The sequence below is a fragment of the Vipera berus genome, assembly GCF_964194415.1.
Source record: "Vipera berus genome assembly, chromosome: 1".
Classification (NCBI taxonomy): domain Eukaryota; kingdom Metazoa; phylum Chordata; class Lepidosauria; order Squamata; family Viperidae; genus Vipera; species Vipera berus.
In genome coordinates this window covers 4,336,981-4,355,343 of record NC_138202.1, presented here as the reverse complement: position 1 = coordinate 4,355,343, position 18,363 = coordinate 4,336,981, and the positions used below count along the sequence as shown (strand labels likewise).

Here is an 18,363-nt window from a genome sequence, read left to right as displayed (position 1 = left end):
GGATTCGACCCGCCAAACTGCCGACCTTCTGATCGACAAGCTCAGCGTCTTAACCCACTGAGCCACCGCGTCCCTTTTAAAGTATACATACTGACAGCAAAAAATACAGGAATCAAAAGCTTAGAGGAGCGGTCACGGTACAACACATTTGAAAGGGACCTTGGAGGTCATCTAGCCCAACCCCTTGCTCAAGCAGGAGATCCTCTACCGTGCCAGACAAACGGCTCTCCAATCTCTTCTTACAAACCTCCAGAGATGGAGCATCCATAAGCACTGGGGGCAAGGCCTTCTACTGGTGGATTGTTCTCACTGAGAGACGAGAGATTTCTTCTTGCTTCTAGTTTGGTTCTCTTCTCTTTTTAATCAGTTTACATCCGTTACTCCTTGTCCTGCCCTCAGATGCTTTGGAGAACAGGTTGACAACCCCCCCCCTTCTTTGTGACGGCCCCTCAAATATTGAAAGGCTGCTATCACGTCACCCCTAGTTCTTCTCTTTGTTAAACTAGACACATCCGGTTCATGCAACCGTTCGTTTTATCCTCCAGTCTAAGCTAAGCCAAAAAGGAAATGTCTCCGGATTTTAGAATATTAAAACTCACGGAGTTGGAAGGGACCTTAGAGGTCTTCTAGTCCAGCCCCACTGCTCAGGCAGGAAACCCTACACCATTTCAAACAAATGGTCTCTTCTTAAAAGCTTCCAATGTTGGAGCATTCAGAGCTTCTGGAGACAGGTTGTTCCACTGGTTAATTGTTCTGACTGTCAGGAAATTCCTCCTTAATTCCAGGTTGCTTCTCTCCTTGATTAGTTTCCATCCCTTGCTTCTTGTCTTGCCTTCAGCTGCTTTGGAGAACAGCTTGACTGCCTCTTCTTTGGGGCAGACCCTCAAATATTGGCACATGGCTATCATGTCCCCCCCTGGTCCTTCTCTTCATTAGACATTCCCAGTTCCAGCAACCGTTCCCTCTATGTTTTAGCCTCCAGTCCCCCGATCATCTTTGTTGCTCTTCTCTGCACTCTTTCTGGAGCCTCAACATCTTTTTCACATGGTGGTGACCAAAACTGGATGCAGATATATTTTGCCATCCAACTAAGTTCAAAATCTTGGTGAGCCTTGGTGGAGCAGTGGGCTAATGCCTCCTAAAGTAACACCAGCTGCCTGCAATTAGTGCAGGTTTGAGTCCTACCAGGCTCAAGGTCGACTCAGCCTTCCATCCTTCCCAGGTAGGTAAAATGAGGACCCAGATTGTTGGGGGCAATTAAGCTGACTTTGTAATAATGCAGCTTGGGGTGTGTGTGAAAGCCCTAATAAGCAGGCATATACATAGAATGAAGGCTACTGCTAAGCTTGTAAGCCACCCTGAGTCTTCGGAGAAGGGCGGGATATAAATGTAATAAAAAATAAAATAAAATAAAAAAATAAAATCTATTAGACAAAAGTCTGGATCAAAAAGCACCTTTTCATGAAAATAAAATTCAAGAATGGATGACAGTTCAGAGGTGTTTTTTTTGCCAAACCTTCGCAGTTAATCCTCAACTTACAACAGTGACCGTCCAAAGTTGCAACAGCACTGAAAGAAGCCAGTTATGACCGTTTTTCACACTTATGACCGTTTCAGCCTCCCCACGGGCACATGATTTACATTTGGATGCTTGACATTTAACTCACATTTATGGTGGTTGCCGTGTCCTGGGGCCGGGGTGTCACATGATCAAAATTCATGTGATTGGCAACTGGTTCATATTTACGACGGGGCGCAGCGTCCCGGGGGGGCACATGATTCCCCTTTTGCGATCTTCTGACAAGCAAAGTCAATGGGAGGAAACCAGATTCGCTTAACAACCATGTTACTCATTTAGCAACTGCAGGGATTCTCTTAGCAAAGATGGTAAAATGGGGGGGGGGGGGGAAACTCACTGAACAAATTTCTCACTTAGGAACCTCACTGTTGGGCTCAACTCTGGCCTTAAGCCAGGGACTACCTATGTTAGGCCTGCTGAAACTTGCATGTAGAAGCCACCTCTGTGAAATAAATATCAAATTATAACCGTTTTGGCATGAGCATTAATGAACAGTTCTAGAGGTTGCAGGAGTCAGTGTGGCGTTTGCACAAATAAAGATGGAAGGAGCAAGATAGGCAGAGAAGCTAGATAGAAATCAAGCAAGAAATTTATCTTCATGGGACACGAAAACGGTTGCAACCACAGAAAGCCGGTGAGTTTTCCAGAAATAGGAGATACCAATCAGAGGAGCAGCTATTTTGCTTTAATGAATATTATCTTACTGAAATGGACAAAAAAAACCCACCCCATTGCTTTCCAAAGATCTCTAGAGATACGTTATTTCCTTATAAATGTCAATTACAGGCAGCGGGAATTGGCAGATTTATATTAGCTTACATTAGCAGTTTTTGCTCAACAATTGCCTCTTGGTCTTCGGTTAAAAAAAACCTGCTTGAGGTGAGGTTCCTTACTTTAAAGCAGGGGGTCTTCAAACGCGGCCCTTTGATGACTTGTGGACTTCAACTCCCAGAATTCCTCAGCCAGGCACGCCAGGCTGAGGAATTCTGGAAGTTGAAGTCCACAAGTCATGAAAGGGCCGCGTTTGAAGACCCCCTGCTTTCAACTTCACGTCCTCGTTTGATCTGTGCATTTAATTAACAGCAATTGAATAATTTTAATCTTTTTTTTTTTTTTAGCACTGTAAATCAGGGGTTGGAACCTGTAGACAACCAGATGTAACTGGGTTGTAACTCCTAGCAAGCTACAGCGTTGAACCTGCTGCCTGAAGTTCTTCAATTCTATTCTCTTCCTTCTCCTAGAGAAAGGCAATGCTGTCCGTCTCGGTGACGGCTCTGATCTGGCTGGTCTTCGTGAGGGCCTTGTCCACAGCTTCGGATCCCAGCCTGGAAGGGACATGGAGAGATTGGAAGGCCACTCACGGTAAAGAATACGCCCTGGTGAGTTTGCTCCACTCGAACACAAATCAATCGATCCGAATAGAGCTGGAAGGGACACTGGAGGTCTTCTAGTCCAGCCCCCTGCTCAGGCAGGAGACCTTATACCATTTCAGACAAATTGGCCGTCCAGTCTCTTCTTAAAGACCTCCAGTGACGGAGCGCTCACAACTTCTGGTGGCAAGTCGTTCCATTGCTTAATCGTTCTAACCGTCAGGAAGTTTCTCCTTCATTCTGGTGCTTCAGAAAATGTTGACACCTCCCCTTCTTTGTGGCAGCCCCTCAAATACTGGAATGCTGCTATCAAGCCCCCCCCCCAGTCCTTCTTTTCTCTAGACTAGCCACACCCAATACTAAAGATTTATTTATTTATTTATTTTAATTCCATTTATATCCCGCCCTTCTCCGAAGACTCAGGGCGGCTTACAAGCTTAGCAGTAGCTTTCATTCTATGTATATGCCTGCTTATTAGGGCTTTCACACACACACACACCCCAAGCGGCATTATTACAAAGTCAGCTTAATTGCCCCCAACAATCTGGGTCCTCATTTTACCTACCTGGGAAGGATGGAAGGCTGAGTCAACCTTGAGCCTGGTGGGACTCGAACCTGCCCTAATTGCAGGCAGCTGGTGTTACTTAAGGAGGCCTTAGCCCACTGCTCCACCAAGGATGACATGTTTATGTTTTAATTCAATAATTCTAACCTGTTCAAGTGTTCCATTTCTACACCTTTATTTCAGCTGAAAACAGCCACGTTTAGGAAGCGACTTTCTCTTATCTGTCTTCAGACAATTTTTTCTCAGGAAAAATACTAAAATGCACACCAAATGAAAGATGGGAGGGATTTGTCTGGCCGATTGCTGGGCGACTGAGTTCTAGTCTGAGAAACCTTTTGTGCAAGAGGAAGGAGGTCACTTCTGGATCTGGCAGGTGCCACTTCTTTCGGCAGAGGGGACTAAGGGATCTTGCCGGTTTTTGGCTTCCCAGCAGGAGGAAGAATCCTTCCGGAGAGCCGTGTGGGAGGACAATCTGAGGATGATTGACGAGCATAACAAGCAGGCTGACCTGGGAAGACACACCTACTGGCTTGGCATGAACCACTTTGGCGATTCGGTAAGCCTGGAAATTATCTTTCTGTCTCTCTGTCTGTCTACCTACCTACCTACTTTCCTGTCTGTCTGTCTGTCTGTCTGTCTGTCTGTCTGTCTGTCTGTCTATCTATCTATCTATCTATCTATCTATCTATCTATCTATCTATCTATCTATCTATCTATCTATCTATCTATCCATCTACCTACCTACCTACCTTCCTACCCACTGACCTACCTACCTACCTACCTACCTACTTATCTATATACCTTCTGACTTACCTACCTACCTATCTAACCTCCTACCTACCTACCTAGTTATCTATCTATCGATCTATCGATCTATCGATCTATCGATCTATCGATCAATTGATCGATCGATCGATCGATCGATCATTGGCAGTTCCCTCCCTCCCATCCAGAACATAGCACGTAAGCGTTGCTTGAGCAGGGCCTGTAAGATTATCTGGGGACGCTAGGCATCCTCTTCACAACCTGTTTTCCTTGTTCCCTTCTGGGAGGAGGGGGCTTCGTGGTATCCGCAGCAGAACATCCAGATTCAGCCATAGTTTCATTCCATACAGCATTAACCTGGTGAACTCTCAGGGTTCCTCCTTCCATTATATATTCAAGATGGACAGTGTTTAATATTTATTTGTTATGTATATGTAGGGGTGTGGGTCTATACCACGGGTCGGCAACCCGCGGCCCCGGAGCCGCATGCGGTTCTTTCAGCTGTCTCCTGCGGCTCCCAGTCCTCCGCCATGTGCAGTCCCCCCCCCAAAAAAAAGTGGGACTAAAAAAGTTCAACCAATCAATTCAAACTTCTCATGGAAAAGAAAAAACTTGTGAAGTTTGAACTGATTGGTTGAAGTTCTTTGGTTTGTGGGACTGCCCAGAAACCTCTTCTTCTTTGGACTGCACATGGCGGCAGCGGAGGAAGAGACGGGAGGATTTTGCTGGAAAGGTAAGTAGTGGGTCTGTCGGATGGGGCGTGTGGGTGTGGTGGTGGTGTTTCTGACCAGCATATGGAGTCTCAGGTGCTGCCAGATCCCCTCCTTCTTTTTCCCCTTCTCTCTCTCTCTCTCTCTCTCTCTCTCTCTCTCTCTCTCTCTCTCTCTCTCTCTCTTTCTCTCTCTTTCTCTCTGTTGGACCCGTGGGGAACGGCTGGTAGGGAGGCTGGTAGGGAAGCGGCAGTCTGGCATTTTCTCCCCTCTCATTTTTGTGTGTGTGTGTGTGTCGGACCCACGGGAAACAGCTGGTAGGGAGACATCAGTCTGGCATTTTTCCCCTCTCATGTGTGTGTATGTGTGTGTGTGTGTCGGACCTGTGGGGAATGGCTGGTAAGGAGGCAGCAGTCCGGCATTTTTCCCCTCTCGTGTGTGTGTATGTGTGTGTGTGTGTGTGTCGGACCCGCGGGGAATGGCTGGTAAGGAGGCAGCAGTCCAGCATTTTTCCTCCTCTCGTTTGTGTGTGTGTGTGTGTGTGTGTGTGTGTGTGTGTGTGTGTCGGACCGGCGGGGAACGGCTCGTAGAGGTGGCGGCAGTCTGGTGTTTGCGTCTCTGTGTGTCAAGCCCGTGGGCCAGACACGCACACAGGAGGGTGAGGGAAACGCCAGACGGCCACCTCTACCAGCCGTTCCCCGCGGGTCCGACACACACACACAGGAGGGAGGTAAACAACGCCGGACCACCGCCTCCCTAACAGACCTCTCCTGCGCACGGAGAAATGCCCATTCCCTCTGCTGAGCCGTCCCAGTTGCTTGCATTGCATTTGCATTTGCATTGCATTTGGGACGAAGACTCGAGATTCGGCATTTCTCAGCCCGCGCTGATCTCACCCTCCTTACAGTCTCCCTCTCTTTGTTTCAGCTTGCTTTCTGCATTTGGGATGAAGACTCGAGAGAGGGAGACTGTAAGGAGGGCGAGATCAGCGCGGGCTGAGAAACACCGAATCTCGAGTCTTTGTCCCAAATGCAGAAAGCGCTGATCTCGCGCTCCTTACAGTCTCCCTCTCTCGAGTCTCGAGTCTTCGTCCCAAATGCAGAAAGCAAACTGGAACAAAGAGAGGGAGACTGTAAGGAGCGCGAGATCAACGCGAGCTGTGAAGCGTCGATCTCGTGTTCCTGGCAATCTCCCTCGATTTCCACTTGTGAAGTTCGGGGCCGGCCTTACGGAGTCGCCAGAGCTCCCGTGGGCCCAGGAAGATGCCTACACAGAGCCGCTGATCAGCTGACAACTCTGTACCACCAGCCCCGACTTCTGCTGACGGGCTAAGTTGGTGGAGGTCTGGGCCAGCTGTTCAGAGTCACCAACAGTGGAGAGGAGAGAAGCGCGGGCCTGGAGCACCTCCATATCTCGACAAGGGCACTAAGCTGCCTGAAAAGCAGCTGCCGCTGCCGCCGCCACCAACCTTTCTGTTCTTTCCGCCTGGCAGGCAGGCCTTGCTACTCCTGCCGCCAAAGACGCTCCAGTGTCTCGGCGAGCGCACTAGGCCGCCCCGCTCCTTGGGGCTCGCTGCTGCCATGGGGTCCGGCACGGGGATTTGTTTCTGCGGGTTAAATCAGAACCAAGCAGCAAGTGAAAAAGTTAGCAGCAGTAGCGGGAGTGGTTTTAATTGCCAAGCGTCCCCATGGAAGTCAATGGAGGCGCCGCGGCTGGCCTTTTGAGTTGGTGAGTGAATGAGAGCGAAACGTTTTTTGAGCAGTGTGAGTGAATGAAAGCGTGAAAGAGGCTTTTTAGAGCAAAAGTGAGGGACAAAACATGAGTGAATAAGAGCGAGAGAGAAGCTTTTCCAAGCAAAGGCGAGTGAATGAGAGCGGAGGGGGCAGGGCGGCTGCATGTCTCCCCTCAGGCTCCACTGTTCTGTCAAGCCTCTTGTTTCGCGCATGCGTGCGCATGAGCATCCTTCTTTGCGGCTGCCAGTTTTTTCTTTTGGGAGGGAACCGGTTCCGAGTGGCTCTTTCACTGTTTCAGGTTGCCGACCCTTGGTCTATACATATATGTTGCATATAGTATGTTTAGGTATGTGTCACGTATGTGTTTCACTTGGAGAGCAGGTGACTAAATTTCATTTTCGATGTCTGCCGTTGAGCCCACAGGTAAAAAAAAAATGAAAATAAAGGTTGCCTTATCTATCGATCATCTATCTGATTTCTACAGCCACCCATCTCAGCAAATGACTCCAGTTTTTACTGATTTATTAGGCATAGATGTCCCTTTTCTTAAAAGTTCCACATGCCGAATCTAGCACCTCGACTTTCCATATGAAAAACCTCAGGACGAAGCTTGGGGTGCTTGTTCTTTCTCAGCCCAAAGGCATCCAGTGAGCTTTCATGGCTGAAGTGGTCATGAAACCTGCCTCTTTCCAGTCCATGCAGTTTTCGTCATACTATACTTCAGAACAGGAGTCCAACCACCGATGTTAGATTGATGACTGCGTTACTCCAATTCTTCCACCCGGCTCCCTCGTTTATGTCATATTGCAGCATTTGATCATGGAATAAAACATATTAAGGAGTGTCAGAAGAAAAATCAGGTCCAGTTCCAAGCCAGGAGTAAGACACTGTAAATAAAATGGAGGCTAAGATGCTGGAAATAAAATGGAGGCTGGCTGCTTAGCAAAGAAGGTTTAATGATAAGCAGAACCAACAACAGCATGTAGTTCTGGGACAGCTGACAAATTGGTTTGGTGGGTACAAGGATTTGTATACAGTTTTACAGCATTTCATAATTGGAGACCTGCTTTCTGTGCTTCTGTTATTAGATTTATTTAGTCTGTTTCTCAAAGGCTAGCAGTGGGTCTAAAATGCTGGCTTCCTTGAGTTTTAATCTTGTCAAATGGATGTAATTAATTTTATCTCCTTATCTTCAGTCTGACTATTACCTTTAGCAAGCTCGCTTTGTAAATCTACAGACTTGTTTCAATGTTTCTGCTTTTCCCAAGAACCGGGGGGGGGGGTCGTGAGTGAAATACTGTTTCTGCATTTCTTTTCCGAAGTGTTATTCCTGCAATTTGGGGGGGGGGGCATAGTAAAAAGAATTGGGGAGGAGGGGTGCATTCTTAGCAGAGGAGTAAGATGAGAAGTGGAAATGGAGATCTGTTAAGATTGTTGTTCTTCTCCTCAGACCAATGAAGAGCTTGACAAGAGGCTGCGTTGCCTGTTCTCTGACTTTGATAATGTAACTAAAGGCAACGGGATCGTGTTCGAATCCTCAGACGATCCAGATATTCCTGACCAGGTGGATTGGAGAATCAAAGGTGGTGTCACCGAAGTCAAAGATCAGGTGGGTCGTGGTGGATGGTGCTGGGTATGATCATGTATAGAGGTTTTTTAAGAAAGAGAAGAGGTTTACGATCTGCCCCTTTGGCCACGAGTCGGAATTTGACAGATTCCAGATCTGTGATTCTGTATTCTGAGTTTTCAGATGCTCAGTGGGTCACTCCATTTTTTTTTATACAGTTTTACAGCATTTCATAATTGGAGGCCTGCTGTCTGTGCTTCTGTTATTAGATTTATTTAGTCTGTTTCACAAAGGCTAACAATGGGTCTAAACTGCTGGCTTCCTCGAGTTTAAATCATATCAAAGGCTAGCAGTGGGTCTAAAATGCTGGCTTCCTTGAGTTTTAATCTTGTCAAATAGATGTAATTAATTTTATCTCCCTATCTTCAGTCTTTAGGGACACGGTGGCTCAGTGGGTTAGGATGCTGAGCTTGTCGATCAGAAGATCGGCAGTTTGGCGGGTCGAATCCCGAGTGCCGTGTAACAGAGTGAGCGCCTGTTACTCGTCCCAGCTTCTGCCAACCTAGCAGTTCGAACGCACGTAAAAATGCAAGTAGAAAAATAGGGACCACTATCGTGGGAAGGTAACAGTGCTCCGTGCGCCTCTGGCGTCTAGTCCTGCCGGCCACATGACCACGGAGATGTCCTCGGACAAGCGCTGGCTCTTCGGCTTTGAAACGGAGATGAGCACCGGCCCCTAGAGTCGGAAACGACTAGCACGCATGTGCGGGGGAACCTTTACCTTTACCTTTTATCTTCAGTCTGACTATTACCTTTAGCAAGCTCGCTTTGTAAATCTACAGACTTGTTTCAATGTTTCTGCTTTTTGCAATAACCAGGGTTTGCCTCCAGAAGTTCTATCACTGGTTAGCCATTTATCCACAAGGGTATAGGCCAGGGGTAGGTAACCTTGGCTCTTTTATGACTTGTGGACTTCAACTCCCAGAATTCCTGAGCCAGCCTGGCTCAGCTTGGAAACCTCTCCCTTTCCCCTCAGCATGGCTGGCTCAGGAATTCTGGGAGTTGAAGTCCACCAGTCATAAAGTGGCCTAGGCCTGGGCTAGGGGCAGGCAACCTTGGCTCTTTTACGACTCGTGGACTTCAACTCCCAAAATTCCTGAGCCAGCCTGGCTCAGCTTGGAAACCTCTCCCTTTCCCCTCAGCGTGGCTGGCTCAGGAATTCTGGGAGTTGAAGTCCACCAGTCATAAAGTGGCCTAGGCCTGGGCTAGGGGCAGGCAACCTTGGCTCTTTTACGACTCGTGGACTTCAACTCCCAAAATTCCTGAGCCAGCCTGGCTCAGCTTGGAAACCTCTCCCTTTCCCCTCAGCGTGGCTGGCTCAGGAATTCTGGGAGTTGAAGTCCACCAGTCATAAAAGACCCACGGGTTGCCTACCCCTGGTATAGGGTCTCCAGCTCAAGCTCAGGGCTGGACTAGAAGACCTTTGAGTTCCCTTCCAGCTCTGTTATTCTGTATTCTGAGTTTTCAGATGCTCAGGGGTCACTCCATTTTTTATTTATTTATTTATTTTTGCCAGGGTTCATGCCTCTCTGGCTGGTCCTTCAGCGCCACTGGCGCTCTGGAAGGCATGCATTTCAAGAAGACCGGGGAGCTGGTGTCGCTGAGCGAACAAAATCTTATTGACTGTTCTAAGGAGAACAAAGGGTGCAAGGGTGGATGGACGACCCTAGCTTTCAAAAGTCTGCAGAAGCAGGGAGGGATCAATTCAGAGAAACTCTACCCTTACGACATGCAGGTACTAAGTGATCGAGTCTGTCTCTGTCCCAGCCCCGTCCCTGTGTGCAGGCTTCAAAACTGTTTTATTCTTACGTCTCCAGCTGAAAATGCCTCCAGCAATAGGATGGGAAAGATTTCTTAAATTACCACGGCTTTCTTCTGCAGGATGGGATGCCCTGTCGCTACAATCCTGAGGAATCCATTACCAGATGTAGCTCGTTTGGAGAGATCAAGAAGGGGGATGAAAAAGCTCTTCAAGAGGCTGTGGCCAAGATTGGTCCAGTTTCGGTTGGGGTGGATGCTCGGAGTAGCAAGTTCCACTTCTATAAGTCAGGTACGGTTTGTGAGGGCTTGTGGTTCTTGCCATCTCCTCTGCCAACGCCGCTAAGCCCAGACTCCATCTAAGTATTAAATGGGACAGTGGAGAAGCTTGCCTTCAGAAGTTGTGTGCGCTCCAACCCTGGAAGTTTTTAAGAAGAGACTGGAAAAGCCATTTGACCAGTAGGGTGTTGGATCTCCTGCTTGAGCAGGGGGGTTGGACTAGATGACCTCCAAGGTCCCTTCCGATTCTGTTATTTGGTCTCCTTTAACATCAGTGCCCGACAGGTGGTATATGGGGGGCTGTGCATTTTCCGTCCCCTTGGTTCCCTAATGGCTTCTGGGTGGGGTTAATGGAAAATGGCAGAATAACAGAGTTGGAAGGGACCCTGGAGGTCCTCTAGTCCAGCCCCCTGCTCAAGCAGGAGACTGTGTATACCATTTTAGACAAATTTGGCTGCAATATTACAGCTGTGGTCTTATTAGTCTTTTATAAAGCTGTACTAATACTTCGCGTGATCTTGATTCTATGCCTCTGTTTATATAACCCAGGATTGTATTAGCTTTTTTGGCTGCTGCTGCACACGGCTGGCTCATAGTCGAGTGATCGTCCACTAGGACTCCAAGGTCCCTCTCACAGCTGCTGTTTTTAACCCAGGTCTTGCCCAATCTTTATTTGTTCCTTTGGTTTTTCCTGCCTAAGTGTAAGACTTTGCTTTTCTCCACATTGAAACTCATTTTGTTGGATAGGGCCCATTGTTTGAGTTTGTCAGGATCTTTTTGGATCCTGAGATTGTCTTCTGGGGTGTTGGCTACTCCTGCCAGTTTGGTGTCATCTGCAAATTTGATGAGTTCCCTCATCTAAATTTTATTTATTTATTTATTTATTTTAATTCCATTTATATCCCGCCCTTCTCCGAAGACTCAGGGCGGCTTACAAGCTTAGCAATAGCCTTCATTCTATGTATATGCCTGCTTATTAGGGCTTTCGGGGGGCCCCAAGCGGCATTATTACAAAGTCAGCTTATTGCCCCCAACAATCTGGGTCCTCATTTTACCTACCTGGGAAGGATGGAAGGCTGAGTCAACCTTGAGCCTGGTGGGACTCGAACCTGCACTAATTGCAGGCAGCTGGTGTTACTTAAGGAGGCATTAGCCCACTGCTCCACCAAGGCTCACTATAAATCATTTATCTGAAATACCTTTATACATTCTAGAGAACATCTGGTGTTAAATACCAGCGATACATCATTTTGTAAAAACAAAAAAAATTAGATTATAGTTTAATGTGAATTTTAAGCCTTTTATCCACATATTCTCCCATTGTTCAAGCATCACATTATACCCCAAATTCCTTGCCCACTGGATCATACAGTGTTTTACATGTTCATTTTCCAAATTCACTTTTAATAACTTTTTATACACCTTGGCAATTATATGATCATCACTACCACATAGCAGGATTTCCGGTTCATTTTTGGGAAACTCAAAATCCTGGCCTTTTTGTCTAATGTAAATCTTTCCTGCATTTGTGGATATATAAACCAGCCACAATTCTTCCCTAGACTTGAGGTTGGGCTCTCCAGAATGGAGAGATACTATTTTACCATACGTCAGATGGTTGGAGATATTCTTGAAGTTATTCTTTGAAATACAAAAAGAGGCACCAGAGAACTCTCTTATTTATTCAGCCCACTAGCATACCAACCAGTGGTGGGATTCAAACAAGTGAACAACCGGTTCCCAGAATTCCTGAGCCAGCCTGGCTCAGCTTGGAAACCTCTCCATTTCCCCTCAGCCTGGCTGGATCAGGAATTCTGGGAGTTGAAGTCCACGAGTCATAAAAGAGCCAAGGTTGCCTACCCTATATGGCTTCCTGGAAAAAAGCAGAGAAATACCGTTATAGGCTAAAGGTTTTGTCCAGTGCTTGAACGTCCAAAGGGCCCAGGTGAAACCACTAGGCTAAGGAGTGTTTCCAATTAAGGGTGATACATTAAAAAGGCCTCTTTCTTTACAGATCTCTGCTGCAACTAAGGTGGGCTGGGGTACCTGGCTGACATTCTAGAAATCTTTCTGAGTCTGCCAGCAAGGATGCGTTTACTCTCTATCCAAGTGTATTTTATTCTCTCTATCCAGGTATATATGAAGAAAGCCACAAAGGAATGCAGAAGATAACTCACGCTATGCTGATTGTTGGTTATAACGACAGGAAAGGCTATTGGATTCTAAAGAACAGGTGAGTAAGACAACAGAGTGCAGGAGTGTAAGAAAGGGGAAATTTAATTGCTGCATAACTTGCTCATTTTTCCCCATGGGATTTTCCCCGCGTAAAATTTTATTTTATTCATTAAATTTATTGGCCACCCATCTTCCCACACACCCAGAGGGTAACTCTGGGCGGCTTGCAACGTTAAATTCTTGCTTCCCCCAAGATGGTCCTCCAGCGGGGTTGGAAGACAATGCTCCTGAAGGACCTGGAGGTGTGGATGTTGTAATCCAGGTCGTACTGAGGATATGAGGAAGGTGATCTCCATCTCACGTAGCATCACCTGAAAATAAAATGGAAAGTTCTTCCTTAGCTGGAGCACTTGGATATTTGAACACCGTTTTCTTATTGTTCTGGAAAGTGTCCTCAGGGTCAGCTGAGTGGTGCAAATGGGTGTGGAGCCTCAACAGTTCCAAGAAGGCTCCACACCCATTTGCACCACTCAGGCGATCCTGAGGGCACAGACAAAGCTCCAGGTGGCATCAACGACTCTCCAAAAAAAATGCAAATGACTAGCTGTCTGCAAGGAGTATAAATCCTTCCCTTCCCCACCATCCAGTCAGAGCTGAAGAAGCTTCTGGGATGAGAAGCGAAACGTCTTCGAAGGAAAAACCCAAAAAAGTCCAGTTGCCTCCTGAAAAAGCATCTTTGGGATGACTTTCCAGGTAATTCGGATAAATGTTTGGCCCCAGTGAGAATTCATTTGCAATTCCCCACAGCGTGATATCTTCACATGGAATTATAAGTTATAAGACAGATGCTAACTCCTGAGAACAATGGGGGTGGGGGTGACCAGAGCAAGTCCTGTTGGTCGCCTTGCCCATCTTTACAGAACAATAAGACACGGTGTTCAAATATCCAAGTGCTGCCAGGTAAGGAAAAGCTTTCCATTTTATTTATAATCCTTCCACTCCCCACCATCCAGTCAGAGTTGAAGAAGCTTCTGGGATGAGAAGCGAAACGTCTTCAAAGAAAAACAAGAAAGTCCAGTTACCTCCTGAAAAAGCATCTTTGGGATAATAATTTATCCTGGGTGATGGAGAATCTCCAAAGACATTTAGTGATACCTGGAAAGTCCTTTTGAAGTTTAGCTTGTACGGTTTTCCTTTTAATTTTGGCCCAATGATTCTGTTCTCATCCATTCCCTCTTCCATGTTACAACCCTTTAGACATCCCCCTCGGCTGTCCCTTCTTATTTATTCATTTAGCGCAGAGGTGTCAAACTCAATTTCATTGAGGGCCGCAACAGCATTGCGGTTGCCCTTAGGGGGCCGGGTGGGTGTGGCCAGGGTGGGCGTGGCCTACTGGGTGGGCGTGGCTAGAGCGCGTATGGCCTACTGGGTGGGCGTGGCCAGCTCTACATCGTTCGCTTCAAGGGTGCCTATGGGGGCCTGGGCAGGAGTGGGACAGATCTGAGGGTCTCTGGAGGAAGGAGGGTCTCTGGGCCAGGGCCAAGGCAGTGGGGGCCGTTCCCTCACTGTTTCCAGGATGGCTTCGTGGGGCCGCATGAAACCACTTCGCGGGCCGGATCCGGCCCCCGGACCTTGTGTTTGACATGTCTGATTTAGCGTATGGCACGTCATACATGGACTTGCAATTTATATTAACATTTTACCTACGGTAGTTTTTTTTAAAAAAACAACAACACAAAAACATAAAATATGAATGTTAAAAAAATTCTATATTCGGATACCAACCTCTAGGCCATTTAACCATTAAAACACAGCATCGTTTATATGAAGAAGAAAAAAATTGGATACTGAAGCGGTATAAAGGGAGTCCTCAACTTACAACAGTTCATTTAGTGACTGTTCAAAGTTACAACGGCGCTGAAACAAGTGACTTATGACCAGTTTTCACACTTATGACCATTGCAGCATCCCCGTGGCTACGTGAATTATATTTGGATGCTTGACAAACTGATTCACATTTATGACAGTTGCAGTGTCCCGGTGATCCTCTTCTGCCACCTTTTGACACACAAAGTCAAAGGGGAAACCGGATTGACTTAACTACGGTGTTACTGACTTAACAACTGCAGTGATTCACTTAACAAATGTGGCAAGAAAGGTCGTAAAATGGGACAAAACTCACTTAACCCTCTTCTCACTTAGCAATATAAAGTTTGGGCTCAAGTGTGGTCACACGTTGAGGACTACCTGTGTGCCCTCAGTTTACAGTCAGTCACCATGTGATATATAGTTTGATGTGGGACTCTGCGGTCACACTGTTCTGTACCAGCCTGCTACCGGCCCTGCAGAAAAGGCAGGGACAACCCCTTTACAAATGGCAAGAGGCTGGAATTAAGCCTGCCAAATTTATTAAGATAAAACAGAGCAAAACAAGACACCAACCATGAAACAGGAGCTATGAAACAGGAACTAATCAAGCGGTTGCCTTCAGCAAACCAGCCCTCCCACGCATTCCCCTTTTATACAGTTCAGGGCGTGGCTTCTCTCTGCCTCCTTCCGAGGTGCCCCATTGCCTTCCTCTGTTTACTCCTGATTGACTGCCTCCTGCGTCGGGCGTCCTTGAACAGAGCCAGCTGTGGGTCATCTTCATCCACGCTGTCAGGCTCACACAGCTGGGTCTCCGTCGTGACCAGGTGGGGGGGCCTGGCTGAGGGCTCTCATCAGCAAGCTCTTCAACACCCCCCTCCTCCTCCTCTGAGTCGTCCGACCCAACTGCCGAACCCACTGGCTGACCCTGAATCACAACACACACTGAGGAGAGGAACACTTTGCCCCATTTGTGCAGTGAGTCCCATCTGCTGTATGAGGTCATCGGGCTAAACATACCCAGATCTTCTTCTGCTGAGTTTCCATCTTGAAGTCGTGTTGCATTTCCCCTGTGAAGCCATGGACCAGGAAGCTGGTCTGTTGTTGTTGTTGTCATTGTTGAAAGAAAAATCAGGTCCAGTTCCAAGCCGAGAGTAAGATGCTGGAAATAAAATGGAGGCCGGCTGCTTAGGAAAGAAGGTTTCATGATGAATAGCATGTCGTTCTGGGACAGCTGACAAAATGGCGGAGTGATGGATGGATCTTTATAGGGATGCAATGTAGCGAGCTTTGTGCCTTTTGCTAGTCCGATGCTGGTGGCTTAATCCTATTATGTCCTACAGGTCATGTCCTGTCCTTAGAATTGGGGTGGGGGAACGTAAATTCTTAATCCCATCCGCCGTGGGGGCTGAAGGCGTTTTCTTTACGAACAGGTTGGCCCCAGTCTTTCGTAATAGGAACGAAATATCCATCTCTAAAGACTTGAGGCCTCTGGTTGAGGCTGTTAAGAAAGACTGGGGATGCTTTCTGCCTTGGTTAAGATTTTTCTCCATTTCTCCTTTGGGGAAATATAATACTCTGCCTCTTTCTAATATTAAGAATAATTAATATTTTAATTTGGGGAGGGGGGGCTTCCTACACCATATAGTTCCTCTTTTAAAGATGGCTGCCTCCCTGTTAACACTTGGCAAAAAGCCTATTTTTGCGCCACGCTTTTTGAGGCAGGCGAAACTTTGGCTAGAAGCATGAATGATCTACTGTGTTGCAGGATTCCAGAAATAAATATGCTGTATTCTTCCCTTTGCAGCTGGTCCACTCTTTGGGGTGAGAAGGGTTACATGCGCTTAGCCAAAGGATCAAATCAATGCAGCGTGGCCGATTACTGCGTCTTTCCTATCCCAGATCCAGAGAAAGGAATGCAATCTTCTCTTCCAGCCTAAGGATCGTTTGAAATGCAGAGCTAAAAGCTACCAACGAATCACCTGCTGCTTCTGAAGCTTCTGGGAAAAAGAAAAAAAAATGTTAATAAAAGCTTTGGGGCAATGCTGCTCAGATCTGACCCAGCACACACTGTTGTATTATGTGCTTGTGTCTGTTAAGGACATGTTATTGGTGTAAATGTGGCCTATTTCCCCACGGGGTCTCAGAATTCCTGATGCATCTGGCACTGTGAAAAAGCTCTGAAAATGTGCATTACAGATATAGATTAATTTCATATGTGGCTGGTTTGAGTTGAGATGACACTGTTTGTTCTGTATAGTGCAAAGAGGTCTGCTCTCGGGAACTGCATAACACCTCATCCCACATCGAGAGCCCCCAGTATATAAATTGGTGTGCCTTTCACACACTTTTGGAAATCAGGATAGATAATCAAGAGCAAGCAACAGGTAACAGGTGATGAAGTATTCACACCCCTGATAGATGATGGTTCTTCCAGAAAGTGGGTTCAAGAGACGTGGTGGCGCAGTGGTTAGAATGCAGTACTGCAGGCTACTTCTACTGACTGCCAGCTGCCAGCAGTTTCGCAGTTCGATTCTCACCGGCTCAAGGTTGACTCAGCCTTCCATTCCTTCCGAGGTCAGTAAAATGAAGACCCCACATTGTTGTTGGGGCAAAAGGCTGACTGTAAACTGCTTAGAGAGAGCTGTAAAGCACTGTGAAGCGGCATATAATTCTAAGTGCTACTGCTATTGCTATTATTACAAATTTATAGGCCTTGCCCTTCTATCCCTAGCTGCCAAGGCTGAGAGGCATGGCTCAGCTTGGAAACCTCTCCCTTTCCCCTCAGCGTGGCTGGCTCAGGAATTCTGGGAGTCCACAAGTCATAAAAGGGCCAAGGTTGCCTACTTCTGTGACCTATGGGGACTCATATATACATACATACATACATACATATGTATATGTATATATATGTATGTAAATTTTTTGGATTGCTAACAAAGAATTAAAGGGAGACTGATATGGCCATTTCAAACTCATTTGTTCTCATCAGTCAGCCATACCCTTCTGAGATTCAAACCTGGGCCGATTGCACGTTAGGCAGTTGTTTTAACCTCTAAGCCACAGGCTCTTTCTTCAAATCTCAGAAGGGTAAGGCTGACTGATGAGAACAAATGAGTTTGAAATGGCCATATCAGTCTCCTTTTAATTCTTTGTTAGCAATCCAAAATATTTACACAAATAATGATTTGTCACAGTTGTGACTATAGCTTGTGGATGGCCTTAGGTTAGGCTGATACAGGTAATAAGGTTTGGCCCATATTTGGGCCTAGCAAGGTATTCTAAAATACTTAACAAATACTTCACACACACACACACACACACACACACACACACACACGTACATCACAGCCAACCAATCCACTTACAGCAACAAAGCCAGCACCCCACACATCCCCACCAGTATTTATAGAGAGACGGCAGCTCCGATCACGCTTCACTCGCACAAGCACGAAACCGAAGACACCAGCCTGAAGATGACGAGTGGGACCTCGTCGAAACGTCACCAAGACACCCTCAATCCTAACTCTAGGGGCCGGTGCTCATCTCCGTTTCAAAGCCGAAGAGCCAGCGCTTGTCCGAGGACGTCTCCGTGGTCATGTGGCCGGCATGACTAGACGCCAAAGGCGCACGGAACGCTGTTACCTTCCCACCGTAGTGGTCCCTATTTTTCTACTTGCATTTTTACGTGCTTTCGAACTGCTAGGTTGGCAGAAGCTGGGACGAGTAACAGGCGCTCACTCTGCTACGCGGCACTGTTTTTCAACCCACGTGCAGTCTGGGTTCAAAAGTGCTAATACATAGTCAAGTCCTAATCTTTGGTTCTTTCCTCTAGCCATTTGTAGAATGACTCCCAAGTTTGGTAGTATTCTGTTTCTTCTTTATCTTTCAATCTCATAGTTAATCTGTCCATCTCTGCGCATTCCAATAATTTTT

At 46.8% G+C, this 18,363-nt stretch overlaps 1 protein-coding gene across 1 annotated transcript; it reads left to right on the top strand.

Moving 5' to 3' along the window:
* Positions 1-2,364: 2,364 nt before the first annotated feature.
* LOC308664293 (cathepsin K-like) lies at positions 2,365-16,546 on the top strand. The gene is made up of 8 exons (XM_081321395.1): positions 2,365-2,458; positions 2,821-2,958; positions 3,945-4,070; positions 8,173-8,331; positions 9,866-10,084; positions 10,231-10,399; positions 12,520-12,619; positions 16,235-16,546. The coding sequence occupies exons 2-8, from the start codon at positions 2,830-2,832 to the stop codon at positions 16,365-16,367; spliced, it is 1,035 nt and encodes a 344-aa protein (XP_081177521.1). The 5' UTR covers positions 2,365-2,458; positions 2,821-2,829; the 3' UTR covers positions 16,368-16,546.
* The last annotated feature ends 1,817 nt before the right edge of the window (positions 16,547-18,363 follow it).

What these genes read in the sequence shown, in the direction of transcription:
- LOC308664293 (XM_081321395.1), top strand. Translation starts at nt 2,830, where the DNA reads ATGCTGTCCGTCTCGGTGACGGCTCTGATCTGGCTGGTCTTCGTGAGG. An exon ending in TGAACCACTTTGGCGATTCG is followed by an intron (nt 4,071 to 8,172) that starts GTAAGCCTGGAA and finishes TCTTCTCCTCAG; the next exon opens with ACCAATGAAGAGCTTGACAA. An exon ending in TCTACCCTTACGACATGCAG is followed by an intron (nt 10,085 to 10,230) that starts GTACTAAGTGAT and finishes TTTCTTCTGCAG; the next exon opens with GATGGGATGCCCTGTCGCTA.